The sequence below is a fragment of the Penicillium nucicola genome (assembly GCF_028828085.1).
Source record: "Penicillium nucicola strain IBT 29836 chromosome Unknown utg000005l, whole genome shotgun sequence".
Classification (NCBI taxonomy): domain Eukaryota; kingdom Fungi; phylum Ascomycota; class Eurotiomycetes; order Eurotiales; family Aspergillaceae; genus Penicillium; species Penicillium nucicola.
The window spans coordinates 1,812,186-1,826,728 of record NW_026643129.1 but is presented as its reverse complement, the minus strand read 5'-3'; the positions used below and the strand labels follow the sequence as shown (position 1 = coordinate 1,826,728).

General features: G+C 49.0%; 5 protein-coding genes across 5 annotated transcripts; 3 read left to right on the top strand and 2 right to left on the bottom strand.

The window, feature by feature from the left end:
* Positions 1–397: 397 nt before the first annotated feature.
* Positions 398–2,470, top strand: N7511_005753 (uncharacterized protein; the record flags this gene model as incomplete). Its single annotated transcript, XM_057128130.1, has 1 exon — positions 398–2,470. One exon carries the CDS (start codon positions 398–400, stop codon positions 2,468–2,470), a length of 2,073 nt encoding a protein of 690 aa, XP_056984647.1.
* An 891-nt stretch (positions 2,471–3,361) lies between these two features.
* Positions 3,362–8,584, bottom strand: N7511_005752 (bifunctional ATP-dependent DNA helicase/ssDNA endodeoxyribonuclease DNA2; the record flags this gene model as incomplete). Its single annotated transcript, XM_057128129.1, has 5 exons — positions 3,362–5,895; positions 5,952–6,213; positions 6,268–6,762; positions 6,817–6,912; positions 6,971–8,584. Coding segments are annotated over 5 exons (5,001 nt in total), but the record flags the coding sequence as incomplete, so codon positions are not given.
* A 538-nt stretch (positions 8,585–9,122) lies between these two features.
* Positions 9,123–9,550, top strand: N7511_005751 (uncharacterized protein; the record flags this gene model as incomplete). Its single annotated transcript, XM_057128128.1, has 2 exons — positions 9,123–9,385; positions 9,466–9,550. 2 exons carry the CDS (start codon positions 9,123–9,125, stop codon positions 9,548–9,550), a joined length of 348 nt encoding a protein of 115 aa, XP_056984645.1.
* A 333-nt stretch (positions 9,551–9,883) lies between these two features.
* On the bottom strand, positions 9,884–10,944 carry N7511_005750 (carbon-nitrogen hydrolase family protein; the record flags this gene model as incomplete). Its single annotated transcript, XM_057128127.1, has 5 exons — positions 9,884–10,240; positions 10,309–10,387; positions 10,443–10,726; positions 10,780–10,872; positions 10,933–10,944. The coding sequence occupies 5 exons, from the start codon at positions 10,942–10,944 to the stop codon at positions 9,884–9,886; spliced, it is 825 nt and encodes a 274-aa protein (XP_056984644.1).
* Positions 10,945–11,346: 402 nt separating this feature from the next.
* N7511_005749 (exosome catalytic subunit DIS3) lies at positions 11,347–14,497 on the top strand (the record flags this gene model as incomplete). Its single annotated transcript, XM_057128126.1, has 2 exons — positions 11,347–11,542; positions 11,595–14,497. 2 exons carry the CDS (start codon positions 11,347–11,349, stop codon positions 14,495–14,497), a joined length of 3,099 nt encoding a protein of 1,032 aa, XP_056984643.1.
* Positions 14,498–14,543: the final 46 nt, after the last annotated feature.

The window sequence follows — 14,543 nt, the reverse complement described above, 5'->3', positions numbered from 1 at the left end:
TTCCTTCTTTCATTTCTCCCATTCATTTCATCTATCTATTCCATCACACCATATCCTTGCTTATTGCTACCAGTTCTCATTACTCCAGTTCGAGATTATCGCGAGATTTCTACAACTCTTGCACCTTCCACATCTGTTTGCCCTGCGTTAGTCTAGCTCGAGACTATCGCGAAATACATACTCCTCTTGCACCTGCTACATCTGTTTGCCTTGCGTTACACTACCTCGAGATTATCGCGAGATTCACATCACTTTGGTGCCTACTATATCTGTTTTCTCACATCTGTTTGTTCTGTTACTCAGCGTCTTTTAACGCAAGTAGCTGCGTTTCTCTCGTGCTTATCATCCTATCTTTTCAAAATCCATTCCTCTGCATTCAATCATCCCATCATTCATCATGAGTTCCTTCAAAAAAACCCACAAAAAGAACATTTTTGACTACATGCTGAGCGATGAGCGCAATCAAGCTGAAGCAACAGCTGGACTCAATGATACTGTTGTTTACAAAGCGTCGGCTGAGTCGCCCTTGAATGGTTCTATCAAGTGGGACTGGCCCTTGTTCCCTCCTGCCGTCCACCATGCTGTGCGCCCTGCCGCCTTACGCCGGGACTGGTTTCCTGCCCGCCGGAACACCGATCACTTCGAGCTCAGATCCCCCGTGGCTCCCTTTGAAGATACTTCCTTTACCAATCCAAATGTCCTTCCAAGCCATTTCTGTGAGGATCTTCCGTATCCTTGCGATCCGGTCGTGACACAGGAATTTTACAACACTACCTTCGACCCCGAGCTCATGGCCCTACTGAATGATACCGCCGTCGATGTGACTGCCGCCATTGCTGCCCTGGATACATACCGTGCTTCCACGACCGCTGGTCATTCTGTCCTGGAGGAATCCACGCAATCTACTGCCACTGGTCCCCCCATCATCGATCTGCTCACCCCGCCTAAAGAAACAGCCCGTATCTCAACTGAAGTGCCCCGCACGATTCAATTCGCTCCGCCTATACTATCAGCTCAACATCACAGTTGGCCTTGCACGGTCACACCGGTTGATTCTGCCATCTCCATCGACCTGACTGTCAGTCCACCAAATCCGAATACCCAGACTTCCAACGGCACAAAGAGGGCAATTCCCATACCAAAAGAGAAACCGCATGCTTCATTTCCTAATGAGTGGACCTATGGCACACAAAAGAAGACTTTGGCCCAATGCACACCTCTACCAACGACTGCGAAGCGATATCCCACCCCAAATAGCCTCTCGCCTGGCGCGGCTTGCAAGATCGCATCCAACCCCCCAGTGTTGGATAATAACGCTGTATTCAAGACTCCCCAGCGAGCTCCTCCAAACGCTCCACTTAATACGATAACACCAGTGACCCTCGAGACACAAAAGCCGCCCAAAGAGCAGCAATACTCGAGACAGCAGAGCATCTATGGGGATCGACAACAGCAACTGAAGATAATGAACGAGACATTCCAAAACAACCTCCAGGAACAGATTGATTTCGAAAAGCAACAATCAAATTATCTCAATCAGCTATCCCAGGCGACCCAATCGCCTCAGTTGATCCAGTCACTCGATTCGTTTGACAGAGAATCTGGGCGTGCAGACTATCTACGTCAATTGCAACAGGCTCGCCAACAGCAAACTCCACTCATGCAGACATCCCAGGCGTCTAATCAATTGGCCAACGATGAGAACCATCAACTGCGTTTGCAAATGAGCCACCAGCAACAGCCTCAACAGCAAAAGCCTCACCAGCAACAGCCTTGTCAGCCGACTCAAAAATTTATGTTCGCTCCACAACAGATGGAACACGAACAGCGCCTATCCAATATGCCACTGGTCAATCCACAGCAGCAATACCTGATGTCATCTCTGCCACCTCAGGCATGTCAGGCGACTCAGGGGGCTCAGTGGCAGATGGAATACAATCTACATATGCAACAACAAGCCCTCCAGGGCTACCCTCCCCAGAAGCACCCACGACACCTCCAGCAGTTGCCCTTGACCCAGCCAAATATGACGCCCGGGATGCCTCAGTTGGCCTACCCACCCCAGCAGGTGCAAGGTACTCCAATTCAGGCTAACCATTGGGTCGGGCCAGCCTATGGTGCCCCGTATCCAAATCAACAACTGCAAGCTGTTCCTCACGGCCAGATCCACTATGCTGGTCAGACCCCTTATACCATCGCGCTTCCCGCGCAAGAATATCAATCTGCTTTTCCTCCTCCGCCATACCAATTTGCAGCCGGTCGTAATCAGCCAATCGATCGCATGCACTTAGTCCCATCTGAACCTTCCAACAAGCGAAATTTTGCACTCGTGGATAACATCGTGCCCGATTGCGTCGTGACTAACCCCAAAAGCGGTAGCCGATGGTTCATTCCAAACTCCAATGAAAAAGGAAGAATCTTCTTGCCCGGACCTAAGGGCAAAAAAGCCCGCAAAGCTCTCAAACTGTGAGGACGGTCTATCTTGCGGATCACGAGGAGAACGAGGAGGAGGGAATAATCGGTGCTATTTTCTTTTCTTATGAGCAGGACAGGATATGATATCATTTTTTTTCGAGATTCGAAGAATATGTTTTTGAAATTGGTTCAATATTGATGGAAAGGTTACGGGGCCTTCGATCACACTTGCTGTATCTACACAAGATTATTAGGGACTTTTTGTTGCCTGTTTGCTAAATACATGTCTACCCGTTCATCTCTTCCAACATAGGCTCTACGATAGAAGAATTCTCTATTCCAAAGTAGAATTTCGTTTCTTTCACTCCCTTTTTGGCCATTTCATCCTAACGTGTCGCTGCCCCAATGCCATCCCTGAAGCCCAGCGTATTTTCATACCATCATTCCTCTCACGGCTGAGAACTAATGTTAGCTTCCCTAGATAGTACAATGTGTTTTGATGCCATACCCGCTGCCCTTCTAGGATTGGTGGTGACTGAATCAATACAGGCTATTACGGGAGGACAATTGCCAAAGCAGTTCCACCGCATGAGCTATCAAGTCTAGGTATACTACAATGGGCGATCAAGATAACACCCAAGCCTCGCAAGACAAAAAGAAAGTGTATAACCCACACTCATTCATTCATTCATTCATTCATTGAAAGGGCCTAAGAACCAACAGGCCAAATTGTACCAAATTGAAAAAAACCTGAAAGACAAAAAAGACAGGATGTCCAATAGTATACCAACCAGTCCAAACACCAAGAACCATGACAGAAACTGCAACAGCGCATATCCAAGCTGCGCAAATAGAAATTATAATGCCCCGATTCAGTTCGCCTTGAAGATGAAGATGATAAAAACGGAAGTCGTGATTGAGGACGTGTACAGGTGTAATGATAATGCTAGCTCGTGAGATCGTTCACAATATCCTGGAGGATAGGTCGATTCCCGACAACATTGGTCCCGTTGAATAACTTAGCACCTGTCTTGGCAGGTTTTCGTAGACCCTTGCCCTGTTGCCGGGAACCGAGCGGGCTTAATGGTTCACGGGAAGAACGAGAAGCGGGGGACTTCTTTGTATTGTTTGGGGTTGTTCTCGCTTTCTTGCTCTTTGTGGAGTGAGGAGAGCCCGGAGACATGAGTTGGGAGTGTGGGATAGAGGATGGGAAGACGTGCTTGTCTAGAGCGGCGTTGGGTAGGTTGTAGACCCAGTCTTTACTTTCCACTAAACGTACATACTTGCAGAGAAGGTCGTTGCCGTCGCGGAGAGTGGATCTGCTGCCTACAACGAGAAGTTTGGTTTGGGCTCGGGTGAAAGCGACGTTGACACGGCGCCAGTCGCGGAGGAGCTCGCCGACATTATTGTCCGTGTTGCTACGGACGCAGCTTAGGATTATGACTTCTTTGTCTCGGCCTTGGAATTTGTCTGTTGTGTGCATTTCCAGGTCTGGGGTATGGTGGCGTAGACTCTGGCGGAGAAGTGAGAGTTGGCTGCGGTAGAAGGTTATGACACCGATGTTTCGAGCGGGAATACCGCAGGCGATGAATGATTCAACGAGTTGGGCGCAGAGGAAAACTTCCATGTGATTGACGACTCGGTTGCCCTGTGCTATCTCGAGGGCTGCCGGGCCGATGGGATCGGTGTTCACCAGGCGAGTCTTTGCAGATGGTGAGAGGAGGTCTCGTAGCCAACAGGGAGCATGTGGTTTATCCAGACATATTTCCTTTTGGGATGGAGAATGGCCGAGGTTTTTGAAATGGAATTGACTTATGGCGTCGATGTTGGGCAGGTCCAAGGACCGGGCAGCTACCTCGGGTGTGCCGCACTTCAAACGACCCGAGTAGATGAGGGTGTTGGAGAGTAACATAACTTCTTCACACATGCGGTACTGATGCTCAAGGTTGACGACTGCGTCTGGTTGTGCGTCTGACAGTAGCTTGAAAAGGCTGACATCTAGGCCTCCTTCTTGAGCTGCCTTGTTCTGCACTAAGGGCGGCAATTGGTAGTGATCACCGACAAGAATAAACGTTTTCGCCATTCGAATCGGGCCCAGACAGACCGGGAGCGTGATTTGTGAAGCCTCGTCGACAATGCAGTAGTCGAATATACGTTGGTTAAAGATGTTGTGGTTGACCCCTAGACATGTAGTGCCCACGACCTGCGGCTTCTCATACGAGTCCTTGAGCTCTTCTATGGTTGTTTTCGGGATAGCGGCAAGATCCGCAAAGTCTTGAACATCTGGATGAATCTTGGAAGTGGCACCGATACGCAGGACGCGGATATTGTCATCTTTGATCTTCAACAGAATATTGTCGACTGCAGTATGAGTGTAAGACGTGAGAAGAACACTCTTCCCTTGTGCAACAAGGGCTCGAATAATGTGCGCAATAGTAGTTGTTTTTCCAGTACCGGGCATTCCAAGGACAAGAGCATAATCTTTGGCACTCATAACTTTGTCGATAGCTTGTTTTTGATCAACGTTCAGGCTCTCAAGGCCTGTCATCGGGTAACCAGACGATGACGTCTTGAAATCAGGGGCTTCTCTCTCAATGATGAGTCGCCGCATTTGCTTGGCTTGGATTAAGTCTTTGTCCATCATGCAGATAAGGTTGTTTCGAACAATAGCCATGCCGTTGCTAAACTCATCTTTGTCAATTCGGTAAACGACTTGCTCATCTGGGTCTTCGAGAACAGCGGGCTCTATTGCACCAATCTCCATGATACCTTTGAACGATTGATTCGTAACAGCATCAAATCCAGCTGTCCGTGACCTCGCATTATGAAGTTTCCGGTCAACTGCAACCTTGATGTGCGAGGAACTGGCTTGCACCACATATCCATTCGCAAGGGCAAAGTGATCCTTTTCGTCAGAAACAACAATCGGCTCACCAATCGAGATTTGCGATTCCGTGAAAGAGAAGCCCGGAGATGGTTGTCTTTTGTGGAATGTGTAGTGGTAGCGATTGATCTTCGTACCAATGTTCTCTTCATAAGGAGACTTGGTGTCAAGGATGACATCCCCGAAACATCGACCAAGAGCTTCACGCTCGTGGCTCAATAATGTCCAAAGTTCCCGTCGGAACTTAACCAGGTTCCCTTCTTCCTTGGTAAGGAGTTCATCCCACTTTCTAAAGAAGTCACGATCACCATTGTTTAGATGGCTGACAGATGCATCAAAGTCCTCTGCAAGCCCGCTGGTCTCACCATCGCCATCTTCGGTGAGCTTGTGGTAAATGAGACAAGGAGTCTTCGCGTAACATCTGGTACATTGGCGTGCCTTCTTCAGCATTGGTGGAAGATTATCTCTTTCGCGGATATAGCCCGCCAGTCGATTTCGCACCTGGAGCATTTGAAGAAGCTCATGTCGAATACCACGGATGCTGAGTGTCCTTGACATCTCAAGATAGTAAAGAAGTCCAAAGGTAACATCAAGATCTGTAGGGGTCAGCAAATGGACAATGGCAGGGTGGTTCTCGTGTTTGCATATTTACCATAGCGATCAGAAAGGAGCAAGGTGTAAAGAGCTGTTTGAGCTCTGTGTGCCTGGTTCGTATCCCTCCGCCCAGTTTTGAGTTCCAGAGGAACAACAAGGTTCTTGTCAATTCCCTGCTCGCGACAAGCCACTTGCACCGTTGCATCGATGTTTCCTTTGAGACCGTACATTGGAGACCAGATGTGCTCCTCTACCTCAAGTAACTTGTTAATGCTGAGGTTGAGCTTGGAGCTATTTCGGTCTTCCACCATGGAAGTGGCCTTTAATTTCGGTTAGCAGCAGTTGTAGCAAAGTGAGATACATGCGAGACATACCTGTGGCTTCGGATGAATGAAGGTATCTGCCCACGCAAGAACGCCCGGCATTTTGCTCATGAGATATTCAACGGCTTCGGGTATACTCATCTGAATTGAGTACAAGTCTTCCACGTGTCTCCCCAGGACAGTTTCGACCAATGTTTTCATCGAATCCATATCCCATTGGTTCAATTTCAGAGCTTCTTGGAAGATCTCGTGAAAGAAGACACCGAATGCTTGCGGTCTCTCGAGCGCTGCGATGACCTTAACTCGATCCTGGAGAACAGCTCGTCGCTGACATTCGACCGAGTCTGCTACAACAGTTGCAGAGATGAGATGATCGGGGTGAAGAATGACCATATTTTCAGAGTTGTCCACAACGCATTGACCGGTAGCGTTGAAGTCTCCAACTAAATGTATGTATGAATCCTTGGTGCAGGGGGTCTCAAACCAGGTTTCTCGCAAGAAGATGGCTTTACGGTCTCGTGTTTTCTCATCTTCGACTAGCAATATCTGTTCTTAAAGTAAGCAGAGAGATCTAGTTTGCAAAAGGGCTAGACATCACACCTGCTCTGGTTGAGTACGCCCTTTGGGGTTGACATATGTGCCCTCGGCGATGTCAATGACTTGGTAACGTTTGATAGCTTGTCGATCTTTAAGATTCTAATATGTTCATGTCTTAGCATATATATAGAAAACAAAATCACTAAGAGCGACAAACATGAGCTGGTTTACCTTCCCCTGCCTGCTTCATAGTCTGCTCGATAGCTTCCAAATCAAAATCATCGTCAAACTCATCACCAGATGATTCCGCCTCGGTTTTCACGCCCGTCGTTGTAGGGGCTTCCCTAGACGCAAAACCCGCGGGAAGGTTCGTTGGATCTGACTTCTTGGGAAGTGATTCGTCTGTGGCCATCTTCGCTTGGACCGGTTGTGTATCACATTTTGCAAGCATTTCTTGCAGATTATCTGGCAGATCATCATAGTCGTCATCAAAATCGTCGAATTCATCGCGTTTTGGTTCATTATTCGTAGTGTTGTGAGAGGCGGGTGGAGGTTTGCTGTCGTACATTGGATTCTCCTTTGGCTGCCAGGAGCGAGACTTCTCAGTAGCGAGAGCGGCCCAGCTCGAGGATCCTAGAGAGCCAAACTCATTTGATGGTCGTAGTGCATCAACGAAGGGATCTGCTGACGCATCGGCCAAATCAATGAGATCCTGGTCAAGATCATCATCTCCAAAGTCTGAAGATGATTCTTTAAGTACAGGCATTTGGCCAGGTCTTGCTTTATCGACTGGTGCAACACATGGTGATTCATTAGTTTCCGTAAGATCTTCGAGGGCTTTGCGATCTTTTGTTGGAGATGACGAACGACACCTTCGTGCGTCCATGTGTTGCCGAAGAGGTGAGGAGCCAGGCGGATTTGTGTCGACGGGCGCCAGGTGAATAGATTTTTCGATCTTCTCCATAAGATAGTTGAGCCTAGAAGTTTTTGGCTTTCCAGACTCTAAAACGTTGCTGCTTGTTCGCTGGAATATGCCACACTTTGCACCACCACCACCATCTTGTCTATTGAAACGTCTCCTCTTGGCCCGAGACGTGGGGAACTCAGCAGCGCAACTAATAGAGCGTCTTAGTCCCGAGGAATCTCGACTTGTCCTGCCAGAGCCAGGAGTCTGGGGTGAGGAAGAAAGAAGGTTTGCGAGACGAGGCGGCGGAAGATCTTCAGCACCATCGACCATATTTTTATCCACATAGTTGTTCCACAGCTCAGCGGCCATATCATGTTGTGGTGTTTTGAATAAAGCTTGTATTGACTGCAAGTCAAGGGGCTCCTTTGGGTGTTTTTTCGAGTTCGCATTGGAGGGAGAGCCGTGTGGAGAGGAACTAAGTCGTCGCTTCCTTCGACGACCTGCTGGTGTTTGGGACGAATTATCTGGATTTGAGCTGGCAGGGACATGCTGCCAAATGACATGCTCAACTGGGGTCACTTCTGGGCCTGGGGCAGGATCGAAAGAATCCTCAGCATTGCTGATTAAATCCGCCAAAGGTATTCTATTTCCCGGAGTCTGAGGGCATTCCTTGATCGGTTTCGCTTCTTGAGCCTCGGAATTTGAATCTTCTGCTTTGGCCTGAGGATTGCCTTTGTCCGGTGACGTCTGCATCGGCTCGATCACCCCGTTTGACCACGATTTCTGGTTTTCCTTGTTCCCATGAACCGATTTCGTCTCGTCTTTGCGGGTGGTATCGTCAGGGTCTTCGTCTTTGTAGCGAAAGGCGTTTAATTTCGTCCGTGAATTCGAAGAAATTGGATATGTATTGTTTGTAGTCATTGCCTCGGTTGGGAATTATCCAATGACGCGATCAAAAATGGTAAGGATACATTCCGCTTGAAGCTTGAGTAGAACAATGTTAGAGACGAAGGTGCACCAAGCCTGGAGAAAAACATACAGATGCAGATAATATGTACGATGCCACTTGCTTGTACACGGAGACTGTGAATTGATGGAGCCTAGCACCCTGGCAGCATGGGGGGAAACGGGGTAAGATGCGATAAGCACGCGTCGCGCGTCAAGTGCTCACACCTTGTCAGTGAGGCATAAACTAATGCCTGTATTATCAGGCGTAAAGGCGGACAGGAAAATCGCCCAAAACGGGTTAGTGCCATGACTGAACAGCTTCCGGCCTTTTACGGCTTCAACATCAACGCCGAAACACCCCTCCACTCCCCTACAAGAGGCACAACATCAATTGAGATTGTCCGTGCCACTCGAATTACCAGGCGACTATTCTCGCCCGTGTCTATCTGACCAATTCATTCATACACCGGTGGTTCTGCGATCGCCCCTCGACTCTCTCACCCCCGTCTTCAACATGCCTGCTCGGCCAATCACCCACATGCTGCGCGCGCGCTGCCTTCTGCGCCAGCCCCAGGCTACTCAGGCTTTCTCAACCCGCTCCGTTGTCCGTGGCGGCGCCGACCACGGTGATCACTACGACCCTCCCACCGGCTATCTGTTCGGCCTGAAGCCCGGCCAGAAATACGAGAAGGAAGGCTGGGAGAACATCTGGTACTACGGATTCATTGGAAGCTTCTTGGTCGCTGGTGTCGCATATGTCTTCAAGCCCGATACTTCGTAAGTACACCTTCACCGCCATGTCGCGCGTCAGTGCAAGTGGATCTTTCTTTGGGTCGGAATACTGACAATTGCAATAGCATACAAACATGGGCTCTCGAGGAGGCTCGTCGGAGACTGGAGGCCGAGGGTATTCTGGAGGACCCTGATAAGGTCAAGAAATAAACGCTGAATCTGTACGCTGTACATATAGAGATCGGAAAGGGACACTTTCGGTTTATGCCTGTACTACCTGCGATGGCAGATATGATGTTCCGGTCTCGCTTTTAGACAGGTTTTTTTGCATGCTCATTTATTTTCGTTTGCTCCCTACTTGAGACTTTCTTCAAACTGCTTTTTCGATATGATGGTATAGGTGCTTTGATAACAAATCTGCTTATAATTCGCGCTCGGTAAATGACGAGAATGTCTATTAGCTCCACGGATGCTGCTGTATAGAGGTTTATTCCTGAAGGGTATTCCCCCGGTGACAATTGCCTGGTTGGTGATACGAAACTATCAGAATTCGGGGTAGAGGTCATTCCTTCGAAGTAAGGGCATTTCTCGCCGAATCTTCATCACGAAATCGAGATCAATGTCGGCTGTCGCAATTTGTGGCTCATCGTGCTCATCTCCCAGCTTCGCTATAACTTCACCCCAAGGGTTCACAATGATCGAATGGCCATAGCTTCGTCGTTTTTCGTTGTGCGGGCCTACCTGAGCAGCAGCTATCACGTATGACTGGGTCTCAATAGCTCTAGCTCGTAGTAGAGGCTCCCAATGGGCCTTTCCCGTCGGAACTGTAAATGCTGACGGATATGTGATAACCTCGGCATTCTGTCGCCTCAAAGCCAGACTGATCTCCGGAAATCGTAACTGCAAATTCCAAGCGCACATTGTTAGAATGTCGAGTGGCAGGAGTATGTATACAGGACAATACTAACATCGAAACAAATGCTTAAACCAACACGCCCGATAGGTGTATCGAAAGGCTTGGGGATCTGTTGCCCGGGCTGGACATTGCTTCAAGTTGTGAGTGAGCTATGTAACAAATACTTCACCAAGAAATGAAACATACGCGCTCTCTTTGAGGGTTGGGCCATCTTTGATATCAACATCAAAAAGGTGAATCTTCTGATAGTTCTGGGTAACGGCTCCCTTGTTATCAATCCAGATCAATGAATTCTTGAGTCTGGTCTCAGAGGCTATCTCGTGGATCCCAACATTGATGTGTAAGTTCTGTTTCTCGGCATCCTTCTGTAGGGCGGAAACAAAGTCGGTGCAATCTTGAGACCTGGCGAGGGCGTAAGACTGTTCTGGCGAAGATGCGATATAGTCCGAGGCCTCGGGAAGAAACAGCACCTAAAAGCTGAGTCAATTGGAAGCAACATAAAGGAACAATACATCACAGCTACCTTGGCACCTGCTGCTGCTGCCTTTTGAACCAGGACTTGGCATTGTGCCAGATTCGACGCTATATTGGCAGTCGAGCAAAGTTGCCCCACGGCCTATCTCAAGACCAACTTGGTCAGTAGGTTGGCCTCAATCTCCACTGATGACAGACATACTGCGAGAACCATTTTTACTGAATTGAATCAATCCGCTTGATGTCTATTTTAAGAAAGAAGTAGTTTGTTGTAACAAGCAAAAGGTGTTGAAGTCGATCAAGTCACGCCTTATCGTATGGGTGCCACGTGATCGGAGTAATGGGAAGATTCTCCTACAGAAGTTCAATGAAGCACTTTGTCTGATAAATTGACCGAAATATTTTGCTGGTAAGCATTCCAACTCGGGGTTCTTATAATCGAAACTACTTACACCTTTCCAAGTATTGTTCTCGAGGAATGTCAAGGCACCTGGGATGATATGCGCTGACTCAGCTATCGCGATCCACCGATAACCTTTCTTCCGCAAAGACTCTCACCTCAATATTTCACAGGTTTTGACTGAGCCACTGTCTGGAAAGACAGACATTTTTCACCATGAAAAGCTTACGGAGAGATACCTCTACCAACCCGCAGGCCGCAAACGTTACCAGCAAGGTCTTCGTGCGGTCTACAAGAAGTGGGAAAGTGCAAAAGATTGTTCGCGAGCTTTACCTGAGAGAAGACATTCCTTGCTCTTCGAAGCTCTGCTTGCAATGCCCCAAGATTGCACCCGCTGATGCTAATGGAAACAGTAAGGCTCATTGTGTTTTCTTGTGGTAAATCGATTGACTAATGCGAAACAGTTGCGCCGTTCATCCTCTCCGATCGCCCCGCCGGCACGAAGGCATTTCCCAAAGGCCACTATCTTCTTCCCGATACGAATGCGCTTCTTAATGGAATGGATCTTTTTGAGCATACTGGCGCTTTCTACGATGTGATCATTCTTCAGACCGTCCTCGAAGAGTTGAAGAACCGATCACTACCACTCTACAACCGTCTTCTAGCTTTGATCAAGTCAGACGAGAAGCGTTATTACCTCTTTTTCAATGAGTTCCGCCGTGAGACTCATGTCCGAAGAGGTCAAGAGGAAACTATCAATGACAGGAACGATCGCGCTGTGCGCACGGTAGCCAGCTGGTATGGATCCCACCTGCAACAGTCGGCGAAGAAGGCAAAGAAGGAAAAGACGATGCCAACCATCGTGGTCATTACAGATGACAAGGAAAATCTCCGAAAATCGAAGGAAGAGAATATTACAGCCCTGTCGCTATCCGACTACGTCACTGGTTTGGATGGTTCAGAGCTGTTGTTGGATATGATCAGTGACTCAAAGGATGCGCGGGATTCAAAGGAAGCAGCTCGTGGAGACCTTTTCTATCCCGAGTACTTTTCCATGTCCAAACTCACCACTGGACTGCGCGCAGGAACACTGCATCAAGGTATTTACAACGTTTCGCCCTACAACTACCTGGAAGGCTCTGTCAAGACTTCTGCTTTCGACAAGCCACTTCTTATTCTGGGCCGCGATAACAGCAACCGTGCCATCTCTGGTGACTCTGTTGTGGTTGAAATTTTGCCAAAAGACCAGTGGAAGATGCCCTCGACCAAGATCATGGATGAGGAAGCTGTGACCCGGAACGATAATCCTGACAGCGAAGAGAACGAGGCTGTGGTTACGGAGAAGGAGCGCAAATCTCTCCAAGAAGAGGTGAAGAAGGCTCACGGCAAGAACACAGAAGGCAAGCCTCAACCCACTGCCAAAGTTGTTGGTGTCGTCAAGCGCAGCTGGCGCCAATACGTTGGTCACGTTGACTCCGGTTCCACCAGCTCCCAAGTTGCATCAGGTCGACGACAGCAAAATGTCTTCTTGCTGCCAATGGACAAGCGGATTCCGAAGATCAGAGTACGAACCAGACAAGCTGCTGATCTGCTCGGTCAGCGTATTCTCGTCACTATCGATGCTTGGGATCGGGACTCTCGCTACCCCACTGGCCACTTTATTCGATCTCTTGGTGAGCTTGAAACTAAGGGTGCTGAAACTGAGGCTCTGCTGCTTGAATACGACGTGCAGTATAAGCCATTCCCCAAGTCTGTTCTTGACTGTCTCCCATCTGAAGGACACGATTGGAAGGTTCCTGTGTCCAAGGAGGACAAGGGTTGGAATGGGCGAAAAGATCTTCGTGACTTGCTGATTTGCAGTATTGATCCTCCTGGCTGTCAGGATATCGACGACGCACTCCATGCGCGTCAACTGCCAAACGGCAACTTTGAAGTTGGTGTCCATATTGCAGATGTATCGCATTTCGTCAAGCCCAATAACGCAATGGATCTTGAGGCCAGTGTTCGCGGAACTACCGTTTACCTCGTGGACAAGCGTATTGATATGCTGCCGCATCTTCTTGGTACAGATCTATGTTCCCTTAAACCCTACGTTGAACGATATGCCTTCTCAGTTTTGTGGGAGATGACCCCCGATGCCGAAATCGTATCTTCGAACTTTACGAAGTCTGTTATTCGCTCCCGGGAAGCGTTCAGTTACGAACAGGCCCAGCTGCGCATCGACGACAAGTCACAAAACGACGAGCTTACCGACAGCATGCGCAATCTATTAAAATTCTCCAAGGTTCTGCGTCAGAAGCGTATGGATGCTGGTGCTCTGAATCTCGCCTCTCCTGAAGTTCGCATCGAGACCGAGGGTGACGAAGTGGGTGATCCTTTGACAGATGTCAAGACCAAGGCTATGCTCGAGACCAACAGCTTGGTCGAAGAGTTCATGCTTCTCGCCAACATCACTGTTGGTACTAAGGTCTACGAAGCCTTCTCCCAAACTGCTTTGCTACGTCGGCACGCCACACCCCCGCCGCAGAACTTCGAGGACCTCACCAACCAATTGTCCAAGAAGCGCAACATGGAACTCGATGTCTCCAGCTCAAGAGCTTTGGCTGACTCCTTGGACCGCTGTGTCGACCCTAAGAACCCCTTCTTTAATACCCTTGTCCGTATCTTGGCAACTCGTTGCATGACCTCTGCCGAGTACTTCTGTGCAGGTGCCCACGCCGAATCTGAGTTCCGCCATTACGGTCTTGCGTCGCCTATTTACACCCATTTCACTTCTCCCATTCGTCGTTACGCCGATCTGCTCGTCCACCGACAACTGGCTTCTGCCATTGGGTACGAGGGCGAGGACGGCCACGCTGTCATCGAAGGTGTCAGTACACGCAGCAAGCTGGAAGATATCTGCCGCAACATCAACGTTCGTCACCGCAATGCCCAGTTTGCCGGTCGTGCTAGCATCGAATACTACGTCGGTCAAGCTCTCAAGGCTCGTGGCGAAAAGGTCGCTGCTGCTGGTAAAGACTCCGGTATCGAGGAAGACGGCTACGTTATGCGTGTCTTCGAGAACGGAGTCGTCATCTTCGTTCCTCGCTTCGGTATTGAAGGTGTCGTTCGCCTGGAGGATTTCGTTCTGCCCGGCGAATCTGGATCTCGTTCCGTGGCCGAGAGACGAGAGCTTGCACCCCACCGCACCACCGACTTCGACAGTGAGGAATACACTCTTCACGTGGGCGAGAAGGGCCACCCAGAGAAGGAACGAGGTGTCACCGTTGAGCTTTTCCAGCGCGTTCGTGTCAATGTCAGCTCCGTCAAGGAAGAAGGTCGTGGTGCTGGAAAGAGAAGAGTGCGGATCATGGTTATTGAGGCATAAGCCAAAACTACAAATCAATCATGTAGATTAAATCTTTCACCAAAAT